Consider the following 21,467-nt stretch of genomic DNA (forward strand, 5'->3'; position numbering starts at 1 on the left):
TCTGTAACATAAGTACTGCTGTCTGTCAGTAATGGACTTTGCAACTTTGTTTTCCAAAGTACATTTTATTTTGATCTGTCCAGTATATTGCACTAATTCTTTTAGTTATTTTCATTATATGAAATCTACCAAGTGTCAGAAGAGATGAATTAGTCTATTTAAGTGTTGAGCTGATAGCAGAAACTTACTTGTGCAGATTTTAAATTTGCAGTAATCTGGATTTAGCAAGGAAAATGACAGTTCACCAGTGTTTAGTTTTATATTGAGGTGCTCAGGTTTGAATAAAGTGGTTAAAAAAAAAAATTGTGATTAGTGTTTCTTCTTACTCTGTTTCAAAAGCTTTTATTGCATTTGCACAGTTCCAAAGATGATGTCTAATTTCTTATAATGAATTGGCTCTGTGGATCATCATTTAGGATGATTACAAGTAACTCCAAGGCAGAGCTAATGGTAAGTTTGTACTGTATGTGCGGTGGCACTCCCGTTTATTCTATGAAACGTTTTTAAATGTTGACGTAGTTAGGTATTTTATCACATCCATTTAGAAGTACAATCAAAATAGTAATATTATCTCTTGAACCTGCAGCTAATGCGGTCTTTACCAGTTGTTCACTAATGTAGCCTGCTGCATTGTCGTAGAACGTCTGAGAGAGGAGTCTGCCTCTTGCTGTAGTGGGTGTTTCACAGCTAGACAGGTATGCTTTTATGTCCTCTTCAGACTGTGGTGATGGTTTAGAACCAACTGTCAGTACAGTCTTTACTGATTGTTGACCAGTGTAACTTGCAGCTTTGTCAGAAAATGGCTTGAAGTCCCCTTCTTCTGCCAGTTGTGCGTCTGAATCACAATTAGAAGGGTATTCTTTTGTGTCGTCTTCAGGCTCTTTTGTGTCTTTAGACTCTATTAACAGTGCATTCTTCAACAGTTTTTCAGCAGTGTGACTTGGGTCTCTTGCGCAGAAAGTGTCCAAGTCTGTGTCTTCTTGCCCTGCAGTCTGTGAGTGTGGCTGAAAACTGTTACATAGATGCACTTTTTGGTCCTCAGACTGTTTCAGTTCTTCAGAGCTGCCTTGTGTGCTAGACTCAGAGTGTGTTACCTGTCTGTTCTGTGAATGTGTTTCCTTGTCACTGAGAGGACATGGTTCTGTATCAGCTTGAGTTTTGTGGTCGTCAGTGTCTTTAAAAGCTCCATCTTCACTGTGCAGAGAGCTCCTCCTAGAACATCTTGGCTCGTTTTGTGTCAGGTTGCCTTTTGAATCAGCAAGAAAAATATCTGTGTTAGGATACAGTATCTCTGCTCCATCTGGCAGATCATTAATAGCCTTTGAGTCATTTAAGTGGTCTTCAGAAAGAGGCACCAAATATTGACATTTATGCAGAGAAGTCACATTTTGTTGAATACATCCATACATTCTCAAATAGTGAGTGAATGTTGTTAGTGTTAATGCAAGTACCTCACTGTAATCCAAAACCTCCCAAAGTCCATTGGAAGCTAAAATAAGAAATTGACAAGAATCATCGATGGGGACAGATATGGTATGAGGTACAGGTATAACAGATTTTTTCAGTACTGGATCTCCATGATGTCCGAGACCCCTTGTGGTTCTCAGATGCCCTTCTACTAATCCATCGGGTTCGTTAGTGCTGATGTTTCCACCGTTCTGTAGTATGCGTTTTCTCTCACTTGCATTAGAAGTGCTGTGCTCTTTTGAGAGGCAATACCCTTTTCCATTTTTACATAAGACTGCATGTACATTACCTAAAATAAGAGAATATTTTATAGCAGACTGATTTTTGTAGATATTGCTGTTACATCAGTAATTAGGCTTTTGCTAAGGACTATAGAAAACTGAGGTCATAGTTGAATTTTCTGCAATTACAGGTAACCATACTTCCATCAGTGCATCCCTTTCCATTTTACAAGGTTTTCTGTGTTTTTTTCTTTTTTCTTCCATTATTCAGAAGGCTATTCTAGAAAGTCTGTCTTCTGGCTGCGGCTAAACTTTTATGACAAATCTAAGTGACATTTCACAGACCGTCAAGTGCAGTCTGACAGAAATGTTGCACCTTGACTGGTTTTTAAGCAAGAGTGTGTATAGATGATGTCAAGTAATCTTTTCTCAAATACTCCTTTCTTGAAGGAGTGTGTGCTTTTGAAATGTTACTGCTGAATTGACCCATCAAAACATTTGAGATTCAGGATATAAAATGTCCTAGTACCTGAAAAATGATTTGGACATCATTTAGGGTTTACAGTTTATTAACATGAAGCCTTAAATCTCTTCTTCAGGTTAACATGCCAAGGGAGCAAGAGTTCTTGCAGTACCCGTCGTCAAGGACTAATTTCCTCTCTTTAATAGGAGTAGGTACTTTGCCTTTTCCTCAACGCTCTTGAAATCCACAGTGTGAGAGTGAAAAGTGGTTGAAACCAAAACATTGCAGGTGACTGATCATGTCAATCAGACTTGGACACAGGGCATAAATGAAAGCACCTCTAAAAAGAAGGGATGCAGTGTTTGCAATCCTGATGGCTAACCTGGAAGGAGATAGTTTCTGTATTGGGGAGAGTACTGATCTATTCCCTTGTTTTGGCATAAGTGTGAAAGTGACGTATTACAGAAAGAACCCAAGTGGGATAGTAGCTTTCCAGATGCTAGGTTGGCCACAGTTTGATCTTTTATGCTATATTTTTAATATTTTCTGGCTACAGTAGAGCACAGATCTACTTGGAAAGGGTTTATGGGTAAGCACTGCTTACATAGCAGTTGTATTTCCTGGGAAATACTGTCATTGTCCAGTTTCAGAGGCAGCTCCATATGTAGCTTGTGTGAAGGCAGATTCCTCTAGAAAGTAACTCAGAATGTCGAACTGAAGAACACAGCTCTTTTTATTGATTATAGAATGTGGATACCTTAATTTATATATACTTCCTTACTGCTTTCCTCTCCACCTTTCTCTGATTTCCATGGAGAGTTGGAAAGATGTCTAAAATTTCTTTTGATTCCTAAGAGTAGGACTCCAAGCTGGAAGCCTAGCAAAGTGTATAATATAATCCATGTGAAATAATGTGGCTGCAAGAAAGAACAAAATCTAGCTCACTTTTGGCTGCAAGTGTCTCTGTCTACAACCAGAAACTTAGAGCAAGAGAGTCAGCAAAAACTAGCTGAATGTGGGAGGAAATGAAGAAGGCAAAGCTGGAAAATACCACTGTCTCCTGCTCCACTTTCTGACCATCCTCTTTAGTTCTTCACCTGGTGCTGAAGAAGTATGTCTAAAGTTCTGTAAGAACTGAAGAATTTTTCCTAAGGGAAAAATGAAGTTTGATCTTGTGCAAATCTTGTTTCTTCAATTTGATATATTTCATTTAAAAAAAAATTAGAGTATTATTTTAAATAAATATGTTGTGAGACGTGGTTAAAAGATGTAGCCTTTAATCAAACAAGGCTTAAACTAGCTCTGATCAACTTCAAGCCTTATCACATTAACAAAGTTTGAGTTTACAGTATCTTTCATTGAAGCCAGCATAAAACTTCACGTTGAATGAAAGGAAAGGATGTGGGCAGGTACTAGAAGCAGAAAACTTAGGTCGGATGAACTCTCTACCAAGTTTTGTTGCCTGCGTCTTGCATACCAAGACTATTGTAATAAAAAGGATCTATTCCCCTAATAAAGTGGAAACAGATGAATTTGTTAGCTCTGAAAACATTAGAATCCCTATTGCGAGTTACTCCATATTCCATTGAAAATGTGACTGCAGCTCCTGCAAGAATCTGAGCTAGCACTGAACTACCAGTTTTGATACCCGTCACAGCAAAATTTAGTTTCCCAGAGTGAAATGTGTTCTGACTCTTAAGTATATTGTTATGCATCTTTGCATGCTTTGGGGTCCCTGAACCACAGTCACAGACTGCTGACAAAAGTTGGATTGTGTGCAGGTTAGTTTCTCAAGGTTTAGTGCAGTTTGTAGTTCCTTGATGAATATCTAAGTTCAGTAGGGGTGAAAGGTTAGATGTGACTGTAGTTTGCTTTGTAGTATGGTCTAGCAGGCTTTTCCTAGAGTACACGTACTACTTCTGAAGAAGGGAGACATCTGTGTGGCTTGGTTCATGCAATTAGGTGCTTTTAATTATTGGTTTACCAGGCCTTGAAACTTAGTCTGTCGAACCTATGCAAGGGCTGTTGTCAGAAGTCCTCTTTCTACTTCCCTTTGCTGCTCGCCCTGCCTTTCCCTTGTGGCAGTACGATGTTTGTGCTGCTGTGTGGCTAACCAGATTGGGGAACAGAAGTGGCTAAAATAATGGGGTTTTGGTTTTGACAGGTTAATTTTCAGCTGGATCCATTGCTTGGCCTGATTCATCAGGTAGCTACAAAAATGCATGTTGCCAGCATAAGGTAGAGGCAGTATGGATATGGCAACAAGTGTTAGAAGAATGGAGGAAAGGAAAGGATTATAGACCGGTTATTTATTTCAGTGATAGTTCGTGTTGGTTTATAACCTTCCTCAAACTCGCAGAGGTTTACCTGTCATTACTGTGCAAAAATATATTTATATGATTCTGCTTGTGCGCTCCTTTATAGGAAAGCAATTGCCTTACTTATAATCTTAAAACTATCTTAGGTACACAAGAGAATTTAACTGATAACAAAAATCGTTGTAGGTAAACATGACTAGAGCTGCAAAGAACTGCAACAGCTTTGTCCAGCGTGCTGCCTGCAGCAGGGCTGAGAGGAAAAGCATTGGGAATGTCTTAGTATTTTTCTTTGCAATTAATAACAGATTTTCCCCACTATAAAAAGACAAAGCAGAATTCTTCTTCACAAGAAACAGGGCTGAATAGGGCTTCTGTAACAACAGTAAATAACAGCCAATTGCTATTTCATTAATTGATAATTCCAATAATCCCCGTAGACAATATTTTCAGTTTGCTGGTAGCAGATTATGATGGCACTTAGTCTCAAGGAAATACATGAGCCAAAGAAGAAAAGAATATCTTAAATGTTTCATGGACACAAGGGATTTATCAGGTCTAAACCCAAAAAGATTTATGATTACCTGCCTTAAGATGATGACATCTTAAGACTCCCTCTTTGAAAATATTTTCTTTACTGCACATTTACACAGGTCGCTTCTGTATTACTGAATGTTTCTTAATTGCATCTTTCAAGTAAGTAAATTGACTTTACTGCTCTAACTCAAACATTACATTGAGGGTTCTTATCTAATAAGCTTGATTCTTGTTGCCTGATACCAGCATCAACTGCAAGGGATTTTATCACGTCTCCTTCACATTGTCAAATTAAAACAATTGCAGCCTTTTATCTCCAAATATCTTCTGCCAGCAAATCTCTAAATTAGCTTATTTTTCCTTTTTTTATTGGGCAGAGGAAAAGAAACAAAAAAATTCTAGCCTAAGATGTACATACCAATATTAGCAATGTGCAGTAACCCAGCAGCACTTTTGGATGTTCTGGCTAATGGACTATGCCTGTGGTTTTCAAAGTAATTTATTTCTTCCTCCTTAGTGCTGTCTGTCTTTTCGTTGTGAATTCTCTCCACCAAACAGGTAACAGTTGAACAGCCGCTCCAGCGGACTTTGGAAGTCTCATTCCTTCCTAGTTGTAAAAGTCTATCCATTCTCCAGAAGGACTTGGCATATGCTTTGTGAATCCATTTGTAAGTATTTGTCTTGTTAGTCTTGTCATTCTCCTGTTTATCAGAGAAAATCCTCTCTTTTTCCCTATAATCTGCTGTGATTACTGGGGCAAAAGAATCTAGAATTTGCTGTTCATCCTTACTCTTCCTATAGGAGGAATCTGTTTGAGCAAGTTGGTCAAGAAATAAAAGTGGAAGCTCTGCTGAAACTGCTTCTGCAGCTGTCACACCACAATAGCCATCAACTAATCCCAGAAAACATGTGTCTGACCTACTTCCATAATTATCCAGCACGATATATCTGTCTTCCATGTCTCCTTGCCAGCTGGAATTTTTATCTTGGCAGATTGATAATGCTTTTATTAAGGAATTTTTTACTTTCTTAAGAGTGCTAGAATTGTTAAAGTTATCAAGATCACAACATGATGTGTAAGTCTGTTTATCCATAAGGAATTCAAATGAATAATCAATCTTCTGCCTGTCTCTCTCAGAATATTTAGGAAGCTTGGTCAGTTTTGAAATCAGCTTCTGTCTCTGAGCTAAAAGTGTTTGCTTGTCTGTCTGTGGGCTACTGCAGCCCAGGAAACTTAGGGCTTTGTGCTCTTTTTTATGATAAAAAAGATGATGTGGGTATATTGTTTGTTGACATACTGAACAGAAAATTGAAATGCCCTTGGTATCTACGTTCTTGGGTACAATCTTGACCTTCTCCAGATGATCCTGCTCATCTCTAGAAAGTTCAAATTCGGATGTTTTTGCTTTATCTTCTGATTTTCCTCCCATATCAGTCTATAAAGGAGTTGAATATGTTATGAATTTTTACATTAATATTGGATAATACTACATTTACCCAAACCTTGTTCTCATTCTCTAAATTACATTACCATGTAATAATACATACATGATGAAGAAACTGGGAAATCCATGTGAGATTATATAAAAATTGTAAATAAGAAATATGTTAAAAACTAGTAATACAGCAAACTTACAAATAGAAAAGTTTAGGAATACAGAATTTGTAACACAGCTTAGATGATTCTTGTACCTAATGAGGTCTCAGTCACTTCTTTGTTTCTTTGATGTGATTCAACAGATAGCCCTGTGCCTTCACACTATTAAAACTTGCCTTATAAGGTAGTTACTCATCAGCTTTTCTGTATGATATTCATCATTTCCTGGACATAGTAGTGGAGTGTAGTTCTTTTCTTTTCTTTTTCCCTTTTTTTTAAAGGGGGGCATATTTTGAGATTAAGATTTTAAAAAAGGCCAATTTTGCATGTGAAATGTGAAACAGGGCCAGAAGCACTGCTATATGTATCACTCTAATTATCTACTTAAAGTCTCTCTCTCGTTACCATTAGTTGTAGTTGTGAGGACATTAGGCATCAAATGGAAAAATTAATTTTTTTAATTAAATTTTTTTAATCATTGTATGTAGATGCACAGAAGATGTACATGAGCAAAGTTTTCTCTTGCTTTTGAGAGCTGGACTTTGCAAAGTTAACATTCTTTTAATGTAGAATGGACTTCATATGTGTCCCTTTCTAAATTAAAAAAGCATAACGAATATCAAAAATGGACCAAGCAGGGTTGGAGCATTTAGATCTGTGGGAAATACCTCTGCTCCTTGAACTAAGAGAACAACTGCAAATAGCAGCCATATGCATAATAGCAACCTTATGGTTGGTTCTCCAACTTCAGAAACAAGTCTCCATTTCCTCTTCAGCCCAGTTTCAATCTTTCTTTCTGACTTCATCCCGGACACTTGGGCCCAGCTTCCCTGCCAAACCGGTTGCTACCTTACCTGCTTACATACTGGGACTCTGCACTCCAGCATGTCCATTCTCTTGGACATCTAGTTCCAAATATCACTCCTTCTGCTAGTGGTGGGATATACGCATATAAAGACACCTCCAGTCTTCTCCCATTTTTAGCAAAGGGAGACTCAGAGCTAGGACAAAATATTTACCTTGTTCTTAGGTTCGGTACCTGGTGCTACAAATTCACAGAGAGTCAAACTTGCAGAAAAAGTCCCAATAAGACACTGTTAGAGAACGGCCCATGCAGGTGGAATTGTGCAAATTTAGCAACTGGATACTAACATGCCTCCTTGTGCAAAATTATATATATTTTTAAGCTTATAGCTTGCTCTGTTTTGGGTAAATTTACAAGAATGACAAAAGGTATGCCACTGTCACCGTCTTAGCCAAATTTCAAGCCCCCAATTAAAAATTTGACAGTCCTAGAGCTTCTCTATAAGATAGTTGTTATAATTTTGTTTTATTGCATGCAAAACAACATATTTTCCTAATCATATTCTCAGAAGCAGCTGAACTATATTACCTGGAACTTTCTGAAATGAATTCTGCTTCGGGCTTGGAAAGTTTCAGCATGAACAGTTAATATCTGGCAGAGTTTTAAATTACCAAAAACATCAGGCAACCCTATTTGTAGGCAGCCCTAATGATTCTGCCTAAGAAACACGTACATAACATACAGAGGAAATAACAACGCTGTTTAAGCAGCAGATAGATAGCAGACATTTGAATGGCTGCTGTGTGTGTTATAATGTGATATACAGTGCAGCCTTACTGCTCCATGCATACCATCCTCTCTCACCAGGTTAGCTCATAAAATATGTACATACACAGATGCCATGATTTCATAAGAAATCTTGATACAGTGTGGAAAGCTCTGCTTGCTACCCTATCCATCATCTATCTGCTAACTATGCAAACATAATGTATAATACTTATCTGTATATGGATGGGAAATATTAGATAAAACATTTGCTATGTTTTTTATTGTAATCTCTCTTCAGACATTTCTGCTTTTCAGTTAATCTTTGTAATACTGTAGTAAGAAATCCACCACCAGAGCTAAGAGCAGTGGTTTAGCAACAGTATTATCCCACTGCCAAGTTACAGCAGCATCCTTTGATAAATTCATCCAGCTTCAATCTTATTTATTTTCTGAGGCTGTCTCTTTACAGTTGATATAGCCACACACCTCAAAGTAACTGTTTTGCACTTGTTGCCCCTTCCAGGAGTTTGGCTGGTAAGCACATTTTCTTCTAACTACTTATAATGCTCCTCTGGGTTATAAACACTTCCATGATTTGTTTTTCAAAGCATACACTTTTTTTCCTTTGATAGTAGTTTAACAGAATTCCTTTAACTGTTTTATAATTACAGGAGAATTAAAAGACAAACCCCCAAACTCCTCCAGCTCCATAACTCTAACAGTCTTAAAGAATCAAGCACATTTGATCCATTGAGGTGGATCAATTATATATTTTTAAAAAGAAAATCTCTTCTGTAGAGAGCTATATCTACAGAAGTATTATCTTAATTAGCCACTGAAACCCTTTATCACAGCATAGTATACCTTGTCCTTACTGTGGCTAACCTGCAGGTAGCTACAGCTCTCAGAAAGTTCATCTCTCCCCATAAAGTGAGCACCAAGTTTCTCTAGAAATGCTGCTCCACTTTAGTGGGGCAAAATAAGCAGATGTGTGACCAAAAATTTAGCAGAAGATACACTTGTGCAGATCTGTCCTTTCTTTTCCTTTATTCTGTATGGTTTGAATTTGAAGCTGGGAGATTACACAAGCCTTTTCACTGCTGTCATTGTAAGACTGCATGAATGTCAAAAAAAAGTTAGGAGTAATGTATACAGAAAATTTAGCAAGCTGCTTTTCTTCAGCCTTTTAAATATGAATACTCATTTTACATTAGTGTGTATGATAGCCCCCGAGTTAGGGACAGGAAACACAAAACTGAACACAAAGTTATCTTGGCATCACTAAGCTTAATTCTTTACACTCGCATGCTTTATAGATGTTTATATCCCTAAAAGTAGGTGTAAGTGCTAACAAATCTCAAGTTCAGAGCACCAAAACCATCCTCATTTATTATAATTTGTATAAAAAGTATAATACATAATAATTCATGTAGACTAACACGATACATTCCAACTCCTGTTGCAATGATTTTGTTCATAATTCTTAAATGGGCAGCCTTGATATTACTTTTTTTTTGTACAATATGCATACAATGTCTATATTAATAGCTGAATGCTTTGTAAATACTTTTGCTGTTAGAATGAAGAATAATGGTGAGATATTGACATCACTATACAGAAGCTAAAGCGCTCTCAGCTTTAGAGAGAAGATAAAATTCAGCTTTCTACCTCACTGCACTATCCCTGTTCCTATTTGGAGAGCCAAAACCTAGCACTGTTCCAAGCTGAAAATAGAACTAGAGAAAAAAATTAGAAGATGGGGGGACCACAGTTTGACTTTATACGCATTTTCAAGGGCAAAACTCATATTTGCTGTTTATGTCACAGAGAAAAGCCTCTTGGTTGTGTTACTACAAAAGGAAGGCTACTTTGCTCCTATGTCATTACACAAATATCCCCATGGATGCAGCTGAAGCAGGACATAAGACTGCAGGTCACTGTCTGAAGCCAGAGGCTTGTTTGGCAGAGAACGCCATCATCTCAGGAAATCTTGTGTTTCTGGGCAACCCTGTACGTCTCTGGCACTTGGAGCTGCCTGCTGGTTGTATAGCAAGCAGAGATTGTTTTCTGTGTCTGCAGTTCGGCATCACAATCTCATTTATTTAATTAAAGAAGTTGTCATTAATTAAGCTTCAAGGATCCAAAATCTGATTTGTATCCAAATAGAGTCCCATATGCTGGCACCTCCCTCTGACACATGTCATTCCTGTCCCCACCTGGGTGTGTTGCTTTCTCACCTACCTGTGTCACACTCAGCACTTAACGTATACAATCTCTGTTCCGCCATCGGTTTGTTGATTAGTAGTATTTGCTACATCGTCGTGGTCTTAGGAAACCACGCGCTATGGAGCCAGAGCTGGGCCCTGGGAAGGTGTCTGGCTGACTGAGGGTGGCAGGGGGTTGTAGAGAAGGGCTGTGTGATGCAAAACGGAGGTCACAGTCTCCCTGAACTTGTCATCACAGTATTATCAGGTAATATAGAAATAGGCTGCGCTGTTACAACTTCTTGCTGAACAAGCACCAACTTCCTCATCCCTCTGTTTCTTTCTCAGTGCTTTACTCTTTGCCATGTCTTTCCTTGTGTCTCAGCTGGTCTGTCCTTCTCCCCCGTGCCAGTGTCACCACCACACTGCCCAGCCTGCTCCTTCCTTCCTTTCAACTGCTGTTCCCTCCCTCCACCTGTCACAGTCTGACAGCGGCACCTCCCTCGAAAAACACTAGCAAGTGCTTCATACCTCTTCCATCCACATACAGAAATACCAGCCAGGCATCACTGCATCAGTCTTTCCCAGAGCGATGTTGGACCTGCCTGATGCCACCCTGGAGGCGGTACAAGGGGCGAGTGCGGGTGTAGTGGTTGCAGTGGTGCACTGCACACCCTATGTCACAGCCCAAGCTGGGGGTATAGAGACTGCGCTGCTGCCTGTGCAGATGCTGCCTTACCAGCAGGCCGAAGGGCACACATATTCCCCCCTTGGTCCCAATTTCACGTGGTCTCCTTTTGCCAGAGCAGCAATGGGCTACTATCCGCTGTGAAAAACCTTATGTAACCTTTTTTAAATGCATATAAGACCTCTAAAAACTCTTTTGCTGAAAGGACAAACTCACTTAACCCAGCAGCCACGTCCTACACCTTCCACCAATCTTAGCAGGGCTGGATGTCTCAGCCTCCAAAAGCATGCGACGGAGTTATAGAAAAGGCAAGGATTCCAGAAACTAGATGTCTTCTCCCAAGTGAGTCAAATAAGCTTAACGTGGTACCCTTCTTGCTGTATTCCCAGAAGCAACAGCACAGCTTCAAGGAAGTCCTATTATGAACGATATGGGGAGAGATAAAGAGGAACCTGGTGAGTCACATGAGCATGCCTTCAGGGGCGTCTGCCTTCAGGACTTGGGAACGCTCCCATCTCTGGACCTGATAATAGGCATGCAAGAAGCCTGTGATTAATAATTAACATAATTATGGAATAAATTAAAATAATGTGTCTCTTTATTTACCTCCGTAAGTGTTGTCCAAAACTGGAATCTTGGGATTCCAGGCCCACTGGTCTTATGTCAGCTTATAAAGTGGAAACAGCCCCATCATTAAGTCTTCTTAAGTGGAGGTAATAAGTTGTGACGTTGTCCATTTGGACAGAGGCACAGCTCTTCAACGGTAAGAAGTATTCCAAGTGGGAAATGGGATTAGTAAAAAATGGTGCAGACATGTCTTCCCACACCACAGCGGCTTTGCAGGTGTTCCTGGTAGCTAGCCCTGTGATGACGGGGCAGGGGCAGCAGTTCATAAGCCACCAAGCAGCTGGTGGAGGTGAGCGCCGGCACCGCACACACAGCACCCAGAGAGGAGTGCCTACCTAAATGTAAACGTGACCAAGGCATTAACTTGATTGATACTTTTCTAAAATCGCCCATGTGGGAGCATTATGGGGTGCAGAGAGGCTGTGAAGTGCCAAATGTGGCTGAGAGCCTGCTAACCAGTGAGTCTTGGCACAGGAGGGAAGGTCACACCTGGCATGTGAGGTTTTGGAGAACCGCAGAGGGAAAGCTGAGAAGTAAGTGGACGATGAGAGATCATCCAACTACCTGTTCCTCTTGCGCTCTCCTCCCTGTTACAACCTGCCTCCCTGCCCTGTACATCCACAGCTGGAATTACTTCTGTAATCCTGCTTTTCCTCTCCTTTTTCCAACTCTATGCACAATTCCAGTTGGGCAGAAGGGAGATTTCTAACTTGTTTCGTTTCTGTAGTTTAATCAAGCAGTTAGCCGTGACTGTTGTAGCTGTGTCCATAGGATTTCCAGTGTTTTCCCACCCAAACACCGGAAAGGCCTAGAAATGGGCTCTGAAGATCAGATGTGCTTAGGCTGGTGTAACTTTACCTTAAAGAAATAAAAAGGATTTTCACAGAATCACAGAATCGTTTAGGTTGGAAGGGACCTCTGGAGATCATCTAGTCCAACCTCCCTGCTCAAGCAGGGTCACCTAGAGCAGCATATTGCCCAGGATCACATCCAGACGGGTTTTGAATATCTCCAGCGAAGGAGACTCCACTCCCTCTCTGGGCAACCTGTTCCAATGCTCTGTCACCCTCACAGTCAAGAAGTTTTTCCTCAGGTTCAGATGGAACTTCCTGTGCTTCAGTTTGTGCCCATTGCCTCTTGTCCTGTTGCTAGGCACCACGGAGAAGAGGCTGGCCTCATCCTCTTGACACTGCCCCTTCAGATACTTGTACACGTTGATGAGATCCCCTCTCAATCTTCTCTTCTCCAGGCTCAACAGGCCCAGCTCTTGCAGTCTTTCTTCCTAGGAGAGGTGCTCCAGCCCTCTCATCCTCTTTGTAGCCCTCCGCTGGACTCTCTCCAGGAGTGCCATGTCCCTCTTGTCCTGGGGAGCCCAGAACTGGACACAGTACTCCAGGTGAGGCCTCACCAGGGCTGAGGAGAGGGGCAGGATCACCTCCCTCGACCTGCTGGCAACACTCTGCCTCATGCACCCCAGGATACCCTTGGCCTTCTTGGCCACAAGGGCACACTGCTGGCTCATGTTTAACTTGTTGTCCACCAGCACTCCCAGGTCCTTCTCGGCAGAGCTACTTTCCAGCAGGTCAACCCCCAGCCTGTCCTGGTGCATGGGATTATTCCTGCCTAGGTGCAGGACCTTGCACTTGCCTTTGTGGAACTTCATGAGGTTCCTCTCCACCCACCTCTCCAGCCTGTCCAGGTCCCTCTGAATGGCAGCACAGTCTTCTGGTGTGTCAGCCACTCCCCCCAGTTTAGGATCATCAGCAAACTTGCTGCGGGTGCACTCTGTCCCTTCCTCCAGGTCATTGAGGAATATATTGAACAAGACTGGGCCCAGGACTGACCCCTGGGGGACACCACTAGCTACAGGCCTCCAACTTGACTCTGCGCCATTCACCACAACCCTCTGAGCTCGGCCATCCAGCCAGTTCTCAAGCCACCTCACTGTCCACTCGTCTAGCCCACACTTCCTGAGCTTACCTAAGAGGATGTGATGGGAGACAATGTCCAAAGCTTTGCTGAAGTGCAGGGAGACAACATCCACTGCTCTGCCCTCATCTACCCAGCCAGTCATTCCGTCATAGAAGGCTATCAGGTTGGTCAAGCATGATTTCCCTTTGGTGAATCCATGCTGACTACTCCTGATCACCTTCTTGTCCTCCAGATGCTTAGTGATGACCTCCAGGAGGAGCTGTTCCATCACCTTTCCAGGGATGGAGGTGAGGCTGACAGGCCTGAAGTTTCCTGGCTCCTCCTTCTTGCCCTTTTGGAAGACTGGCGTGACATTGGCTTTCTTCCAGTCCTCAGGCACCTCTCCTGATCTCCAGGACCTTTCAAAGATGATGGCCTAGCGATAACATCCGCCAGCTCCCTCAGCACTCGTGGGTGCATCCCATCGGGGCCCATGGATTTGTGGATGTCAGGTTTGGACAAAAGATCTCTAACCTGATCCTCCTCCACCAAGGGAGAGTCTTCCTTTCTCCAGACTTCCTCTCTTGCCTCCAAGGTCTGGAATTCCTCAGGACTGGCCTTAGCAGTGAAGACGGAAGCAAAGGCATTCAATAACTCTGCCTTCTCTGTATCCTTTGTCACCAGGGCACCCGCCCCATTCAGCAGCGGGCCCACGTTTTCCCTCGTCTTCCTTTTGCTATTGATGTATTTGAAGAAGGCCTTCTTGTTGTCCTTGACATCCCTTGCCAGATTTAATTCCAACTGGGCCTTAGCCTTCCTTGTCGCATCCCTGCACTCTCTGACAACATCCCTGTATTCCTCCCAAGTGGCCTGTCCCCTTTGCCACATTCTGTACACTTCCTTCTTCTGCTGGAGTTTTGCCAGGAGTTCCTTGCTCATCCATGCAGGTCTCCTGCCCGCTTTGCTGGACTTCTTCCTCAGAGGGATGCACTGCTCTTGAGCCTGGAGGAGGTGATGCTTGAATATTAACCAGCTTTCTTGGACCCCTCTTCCTTCTAGGGCCCTACCCCATGAGATTCCCCTAAGTAGGTCCCTGAAGAGGCCAAAGTCAGCTCTCCTGAAGTCCAGCGTTGCAATCCTACTCATTGCCCTGCTCCCTCCTCGTAGGATCCTGAACTCCACCATCTCATGGTCACTGCAGCCAAGGCTGCCCCCAACCTTCACCTCTCCAACTAGACCTTCTTTGTTCGTTAGTACAAGGTCTAGCATTGCACCTCTCCTTGTTGGTGTCTCCACCACCTGGGTCAAGAAATTATCATCAATGCTTTGCAGGAACCTCTTTGACTGTTTGTGCCTAGCTGTGCTGTCTTGCCAACAGATGTCAGGGTGGTTGAAGTCTCCCATGAGAACCAGGGCCTGTGATCGTGAGGCTTCTTCCAGCTGTCTGTAGAAGGCCTCATAGATGACTTCCTCCTGGTCAGGTGGCCTGTAGTAGACCCCCACAACAGTGTCACCCATGTTAGCCTGCCCTTTAATCCTTACCCACAGGCTCTCCACTTGCTCTTCATCCACCCTGAGGCAGAGCTCCATACATTCTAGTTGCTCCCTCACATAAAGAGCAACTCCACCACCTCGCCTTCCTGGCCTGTCTTTCCTAAAAAGCACATAGCCATCCATGACAGCATCCCAGTCTTGTGAACTATCCCACCATGTCTCTGTCACTGCAATGAGATCATGGCCCTGCGACCGCACACAGATCTCTAACTCTTCCTGCTTATTCCCCATGCTGCATGCATTGGTATACAGGCATTTCAGAGAGCCAGTCAAGCACACAGGCTTCCCAGAAGAGGTGCAAGAGGATCCTCCATAGCCATGTCCCATGCTGTCTCCCCTGGTTGTATGCACCTGCTGGAGGCATCCTGACTTGAGCGGTGTTTTACTGACTCCCCTGCCACTATACCACTCCCCTTCCCCCATCTTGCCTAGTTTAAAGCCCTCCTTACCAGGCTGGCCAATCTGTTGGCAAAGACACGCGTGCCCCGCTTGGTAAGGTGGATCCCATCACTCCCCATCAGCTGTCGATCTTCAAACAGGGTCCCATGGTCATAGAAACCAAAGCCCTGTTGCCAACACCAGCGACGCAGCCAGCTGTTGACTTGGAAAATTCGTCTACTCCTCCTCCCATCCTTTCCCCTCACAGGCAAGATTGAGGAGAAAACCACCTGGGCTCCCAGACCCTTCACCACCATTCCCAGAGCTCTGAAGTCCTGTTTGATGGTTTCCAGTTTGCCTTTCGTGTCATTAGCACCCACATGGAAGATCAGCAGAGGGTAGTAGTCCGACGCGTGGACAAGCCTTGGCAGTCTTTCCACGACATCTCTTATTCGAGCCCCTGGCAGGCAGCAAACCTCTCTGGACAAGAGATCAGGTCGGCAGATAGGTGCCTCTGTCCCCTGCAGCAGGGAGTCACCCACAACAATCACTCGCCGTTTCTTCCGGGGGTTCCTGCACGGCACAGGGTCTGCCAGGCCAGTTGCCTCCCTTGGAGCCATGCCCAGCTCCTCCTCAGCTTGGAGGGCACTAAACTTGTTCTTCAAGGGTAAGTCTTGAGGAGGAGCAAGAGCCTTTCTCCTTCTACGAGAGGTCACCAGCTTCCAGCCCTCTTCAACAGCGTTATGATGCACCTTTACACACGGTGCTGAGCCCTCTGACAACTCCGCTGCAGTGGGGGCTGGGGACTCCCGGAGCTGAACAGTCTCCGAGAACGCCCTGTCAATCTCCCGCTCATCCTCTCGGATGCTACGCAGCCTACTAACCTCCTCCCGTAACTCCTTTATCTGGTGACGCAACTGGTCAACCACAGCACACCTCGCACAGGAGAGCTGACTGTCAGCCCAGGCCTCGCGGAGAGGCCCCAGGCACTCCCTGCAGCCTGACACCTGCAGAGCTGCATCTGCTGTCCGAGGGTCTGTCTGGGTTGAGGCCTCAGACACAGCCGATGCAGCACCTCCTGCAGCCACTGGGGAACGTGCTCTGCGGCGTGTCATGACCATGCCCCGGGGAAGGACACACCACTGTGCAAAGTGTGCAAGATGGAGAGGTGCCTTCTTTGCCTTCTGGCACCCTGCTGCCCAAACTGCTGTGCAAACTGCTGCATCTGTTGGCTGGGCTCTGGGAGCTGCGCTCTAGGCCTGGCTCTTATATAGGCTTCTGCCTAGCAGTGACTCACAAGGGTGCTTGACCCACCCAATCAGGAGCCACCTGAAACAAAAGCCCCAACTCCCTCTGACCAGGGAAGCCCAGAGAGCTCATTAGCAGCAGCCCCGTCCTAGCTAGAACTTCCCAGGAGAAGTTAAGTCAAGGTCCCCTGCAGGAGTCCTTGCCCAGCTCTCCCTTCCTGCTAGCAGCAAGCACCGTCTAGTTCCTCGGGGGTCCCCAGAAAGTCTCCACAACTTCCAACAAGGCCCACAAAAGGCCCAGGCAGAACCCAGACACTGCTGCGCAAACTGCTGCGTCTGTTCGCTGCCTCTGTTGGCTGCACTCATTTTCTGTGCAGAATTCTAATGTCTAAATCAGTGTCATAGCAAGGGTGCAGGCAGGAGACTGCTTAGATGGAGGTAATAGAAACTAGGCTGCTTCACTCTTAACTCGCTGCCAGCTGCCTCTGTGCCAATTACCAGAAGGCTGTAATTCTGTCAGCACCACTGACATAAATGGACTTGCTCTACGCAAGGCTGGGGTAGTTAAGAAAACCATTAATGCAGAGATAATCAGAGTACACTGAATGGGGTCCCAGAGAACTGCTGAGATCTCTACCACATAGTAAGCTGAGAAAACAGTAAGAAGAGAAAATGATGTTAGATAATGGAATACATAAAAAAGTATGGGAAGGCAGGTGAATGAAAAGTAAACAATATGTCTTATGTTTGCATTAAGCAATCTAGTGCTCTCCCTACCACAAAATGTGGTGTAAGCCTATGCAGCACCTGCAGATAATTAAATATCTTTAACAAGCAGCTTCTGAACCACACACACACACACACACACACACTTCATATTGTATTAGCAAAGGCAGTAATAATATCCTATGCTGCAGGAGCCCAGTATTTAGGTTTTTGCTTGGCTTTTGATAAGTCACAACTTAGACTGGAGTCAAGAAGAGTATGTGCTGTGTAAAAAGTGAATAAAAACTGCAGACTGCTTAATCACTAGCAAGAAGTTTTTGCTTCTTAAACAGACGTGAGTTTGTTTACACAATGACATTTTCTTCATTTTTTTCCCTCTGCTTTTGACTTACAAAAACTGGGTAATTGGGTTGTGAGGTTCCCTATGACAGTCAAAGGCTTAGTGGTAAGGTCTGCAATCCACATTATTAATTTCACATGTAAACTCTGTGGGAAGCTGACAAGATGCTAGAGAGTATAATGAACAAAACTTTTGTGCTGTTAATACTTCCAGTGATTCATAAAATATTGATAGCCTGAATGTGTAGTGGCCTCAAGGGAGGCCACTTAACCCACAAGGAATGTGCTAACGAAAGAATACAATAGGATTTTATACTTATAAATTCCCTGGAGGAGGGGGAAGCACTCTGCTTTTCACAATTGCATTGAAAGGCAAGGACAAAACCAGGTGGGAGCACGGGAGGAAAGTCTTGTCGTGAACAAAAGGAGAGTGAGACCAGTGGTTCATCACACTCGCTCCAAATAGGCCTGGGGTTGGGGGCGAGGGGGACAGATGCATCCCCAGCTGCACAGCTGGCTGCGAGGGCCCTCCCGGAGAGACAGCGTTCAGCATTAGGCAGCTATTAGTTGAATTATTATTCAACTTATGTGGCTGAGATCGGTCCCAAAAACCTCAAATGACAACTAAATAATACCTGGGTGTCAGGCACACCCTAAACCACATTTTAATTTCCTCTTTTGTAACTCGAGATGCCTCTTTTGTAACTGGATATCAAGAATACAGCCATCTGCTTTGCTGGAATAACTTGCATGCTTTTACGTTTAAGCTTGTCTAGAGTTCAGAGTGAATTTGGGCACTAAATGTGCTGTCCCCTGGAAGCACCAAAACCGAACATGAATCTCCTCAGGGCTATCAGCAGCTTGAGACAGGCCTGAGAGTCACAAGACCTGGAACATGTGTCTCATCCAGCTCCAGGCTTGCTTAAATTAACGTATATGAGTAGTCTTCCTGAAGTGGTGGGGCTACTTACCTGAGTTTGCAAGCTAAGTAGCACAATTAGGAAGTAGGCAGCTGTACTTAGCTCCTTCAATGGCTTGCTAAAAGCCAGTTTCAGAATAAGCTGGACTTGTGCAAGCCCATTGACGTGCCCTGAAGGACAGAAACTAAAAAATGTGGCAAGGTTTTTCAGATAATGCTTTGAGTTTAATTTTAATTTAATATTCTCATATTGAATATTTAATGGTGAAAATAAGCACTGGAGTGATTCTGTGCTCAGACTGAGTCATAAATTATAATTGAAATACTTTCAAAATTAGTCAACAGATAAAGTCAGCTTAGATATGAAACTCAGAATGACATGTAGAGTCATATGTCAAAACAGATTTTTTTTTCTGCTTCCCTAATAGAGTGTAATTTGTCATAGCCAAATTATATTCACCAAAGCCATCACTTGTGAACATGGCCCAAGTTATACCCCAGTGTTTCCAGCAACCAAACTATCTTTTCCTTCCTTATTCTTGCCAAAATATTGAACGTAACATTTTAGCTGTCACTGGAACAGTTTAAGGCAAGGTCATGTTAAGCTTTTTTTTTTTTTAAAACTTAATATTTTAGAACAAATGATAACAATAGATTTAAATGAGACTTACAGTTTAAAAAACCAAAAAGGCAAGCTTACCTAACAGCAGTTAAAGAGTGATTTCTTGTTAAGTTGTTCCTTTTTGCAATAGTAGGCAGTTGTTCTGCGTTTGTAGTGAAATCGGTGTTTATAAATGTTACTATAGTAACTGTATCCTTAGCCACAGGCTGGTAGATTTATTGTTCTGATTATCTAGTGAGCAGCAAGGTAAAAAGGAAAAAAAAAAAAAAAAAAGACTGTCAGACATGTTGTAAGAGAGCCACAATCTCACAGGAGGAGATGGCAAAAACTGCAGTAAAAATATTTTTCCCTTCATACTTACCTGCATCCTACTGTATGCCATGCAACAGCCTTTTTTCCACTAGACCCTCATAAACAAACAATGAAATGCAAGCAGAGATCCAAAGTACCAGGCATGTAACAAAAGTCAGTATCAGCTTCATAATGACTTTCATCCTTATTTTATTTCAGTGGAAGTAACAATTTCTCAGGCTTTTAGGACCTCGAAAAACAAGGTGAAAGAATCAGGCTGAAAGAAGGTTTTCTGCCTAGGCCGAGGTCCTGTGAACACTTGCACTCGTAGTTTCATACATAAACACACACTGGGCGGTCGTAAGTGGCGCTGGAACTAGGTGTGCAAAAACAGTAAATGTATTTTAAGAATTGAAATGTATAATTTGTTTCTGTGTGGATGCAAAGTTGATACTGGATTAGATAACATTAGTTTATCATTTAGAGGAGAAGCTAAAACATTTGCCAGCTTTGATGGTTTTCTTTTTTTTTTATTTAAAAAAGATGTTAGGAGACTGCCCGTCAAGGCCATAGCTCCCAGCAAAGCTGGAAGACAATGGCCAGCCATGTTAAGTGGCACACGGAGAGGAATTTGTTGTTACAGATGGGACTATTCACTTCACTTGCAACTGTAGCAGAGCAGTGGGAAAGCTGAAAGCGAAACCAAGCCATTTCATTGCCAAGTCTGGGAGGAAAGTGGAAGAGCGATTGTCATAAAGAAATGCAAGCAAATACATTTAGAAAGTTATTCTGATGACCTCAGGTGGATGTTATCATGCAGCATAATATTTGTTATCCTCAAATATTAGTTGAACACTCTCAAAGGAAAAAAAAATAAAGGTATAATTTAAGAGTGAGGGGTTTTTTTTATTATTATTCGCTCCGAAGGCAGGGTCTGACGTGCCGTCGGCGGCTTCCCACCGCCCCTCCGGGAAGCCGGGCGGGCAGTGCCTCCTCCACCTTAACGGTCTGTCTTAAAACACTGCGGATGGCAGCAGCCATCTTAAGGGTCACTGTCACCCCCCCCGCCCCCGCGAGCCACATCCCTGCTCGGGGATCCCTCCCCGGCGCCGGCCGCGGCGGGGGAGCCCCCCGGCAGCGCCGCCGCTGCCCGCTCCGCGCCGCTCCGCCCGAGGGCGGCCCAGAGGCTTTGCGGCACTTCCCAGGGCGCGGGGGGAGGCGCGCAGGGCTCCGCGCAGGGCTCCGGCCCTCGGGAGCGCGGCACCGACCAGCTCGGACCCGCCTCCCCGCTCGTCACCTTTTGTTCCTTTTAAAACCTCAGCCCCCCCCCCCCCCCCAAAAAAAAGCCCACCCCTCCTCCTCCTTTGCAAATAAAAACGTTGAAACCTTTCAATCTGAAAGGGAACTGGATGCGTCCTTCTGATTTTTTTCGCACTGAATGAAGATGTCAGCTCACCGTTGAGTCTCAGTGGTTGAAAATATCCAGGGAGAAAACGGGGCTGAGGGAAGGGGAGATCAGAGGGAAAATGCGTCCTCAGTCCTCCCCCTGCTCTTTACTCCCCACCTTGCAGAAGCCTCTCATCCTTTGCGCTTGTGTAAGCCAGCAAGGCCCTGCGTTGCTGCGAGAGCTCTTTCATGCACTGGGATTCCCCTCAACGTTAATATTACTGCTTCTGGTTCACACATCAAAGCCCTGTAAAACACACACAAGCGCGGGCAGCCTTAGCTCCAACCTTTTAAACCGTGGTACTGCGTTAGCGAATTGTCATTTGTGGTTTCTCACCGTTC

At 43.6% G+C, this 21,467-nt stretch overlaps 1 protein-coding gene across 5 annotated transcripts; it reads right to left on the bottom strand.

Annotated features, from left to right (window-relative positions):
- Positions 1 to 286: 286 nt before the first annotated feature.
- On the bottom strand, positions 287 to 21,406 carry PP2D1 (protein phosphatase 2C like domain containing 1). 5 transcript variants are annotated; one of them, XR_011139679.1, is made up of 3 exons: positions 21,136 to 21,406; positions 19,467 to 19,619; positions 1,628 to 1,756 (listed from the first exon to the last, which is right to left on the bottom strand). XR_011139679.1 is itself a non-coding variant. In XM_009676392.2 (2 exons), exons 1-2 carry the CDS (start codon positions 5,960 to 5,962, stop codon positions 504 to 506), a joined length of 1,794 nt encoding a protein of 597 aa, XP_009674687.2. In that variant the 5' UTR covers positions 5,963 to 6,036; the 3' UTR covers positions 287 to 503. The 5 variants fall into 5 exon arrangements, 1 of the variants encoding a protein (XP_009674687.2); XR_011139680.1 differs by lacking the exon at positions 21,136 to 21,406 and adding an exon at positions 19,750 to 19,852; XM_009676392.2 differs by lacking the exons at positions 19,467 to 19,619; positions 21,136 to 21,406 and adding an exon at positions 5,422 to 6,036 and having other exon boundaries at positions 287 to 1,756.
- Between the last annotated feature and the right edge of the window lie 61 nt (positions 21,407 to 21,467).

This window comes from Struthio camelus, chromosome 2 (genome assembly GCF_040807025.1).
Source record: "Struthio camelus isolate bStrCam1 chromosome 2, bStrCam1.hap1, whole genome shotgun sequence".
In the NCBI taxonomy this organism is placed as follows: Eukaryota; Metazoa; Chordata; class Aves; order Struthioniformes; family Struthionidae; genus Struthio; species Struthio camelus.

Excerpts from the sequence above, each read along its gene's own strand:
- PP2D1 (XM_009676392.2), bottom strand. The coding sequence starts at position 5,962 with ATGGAAGACAGATATATCGTGCTGGATAATTATGGAAGTAGGTCAGAC. Across the intron at positions 1,757-5,421 it reads ACTGCACATTGCTAATATTG|GTAATGTACATGCAGTCTTA; the intron begins GTATGTACATCT and ends CTCTTATTTTAG.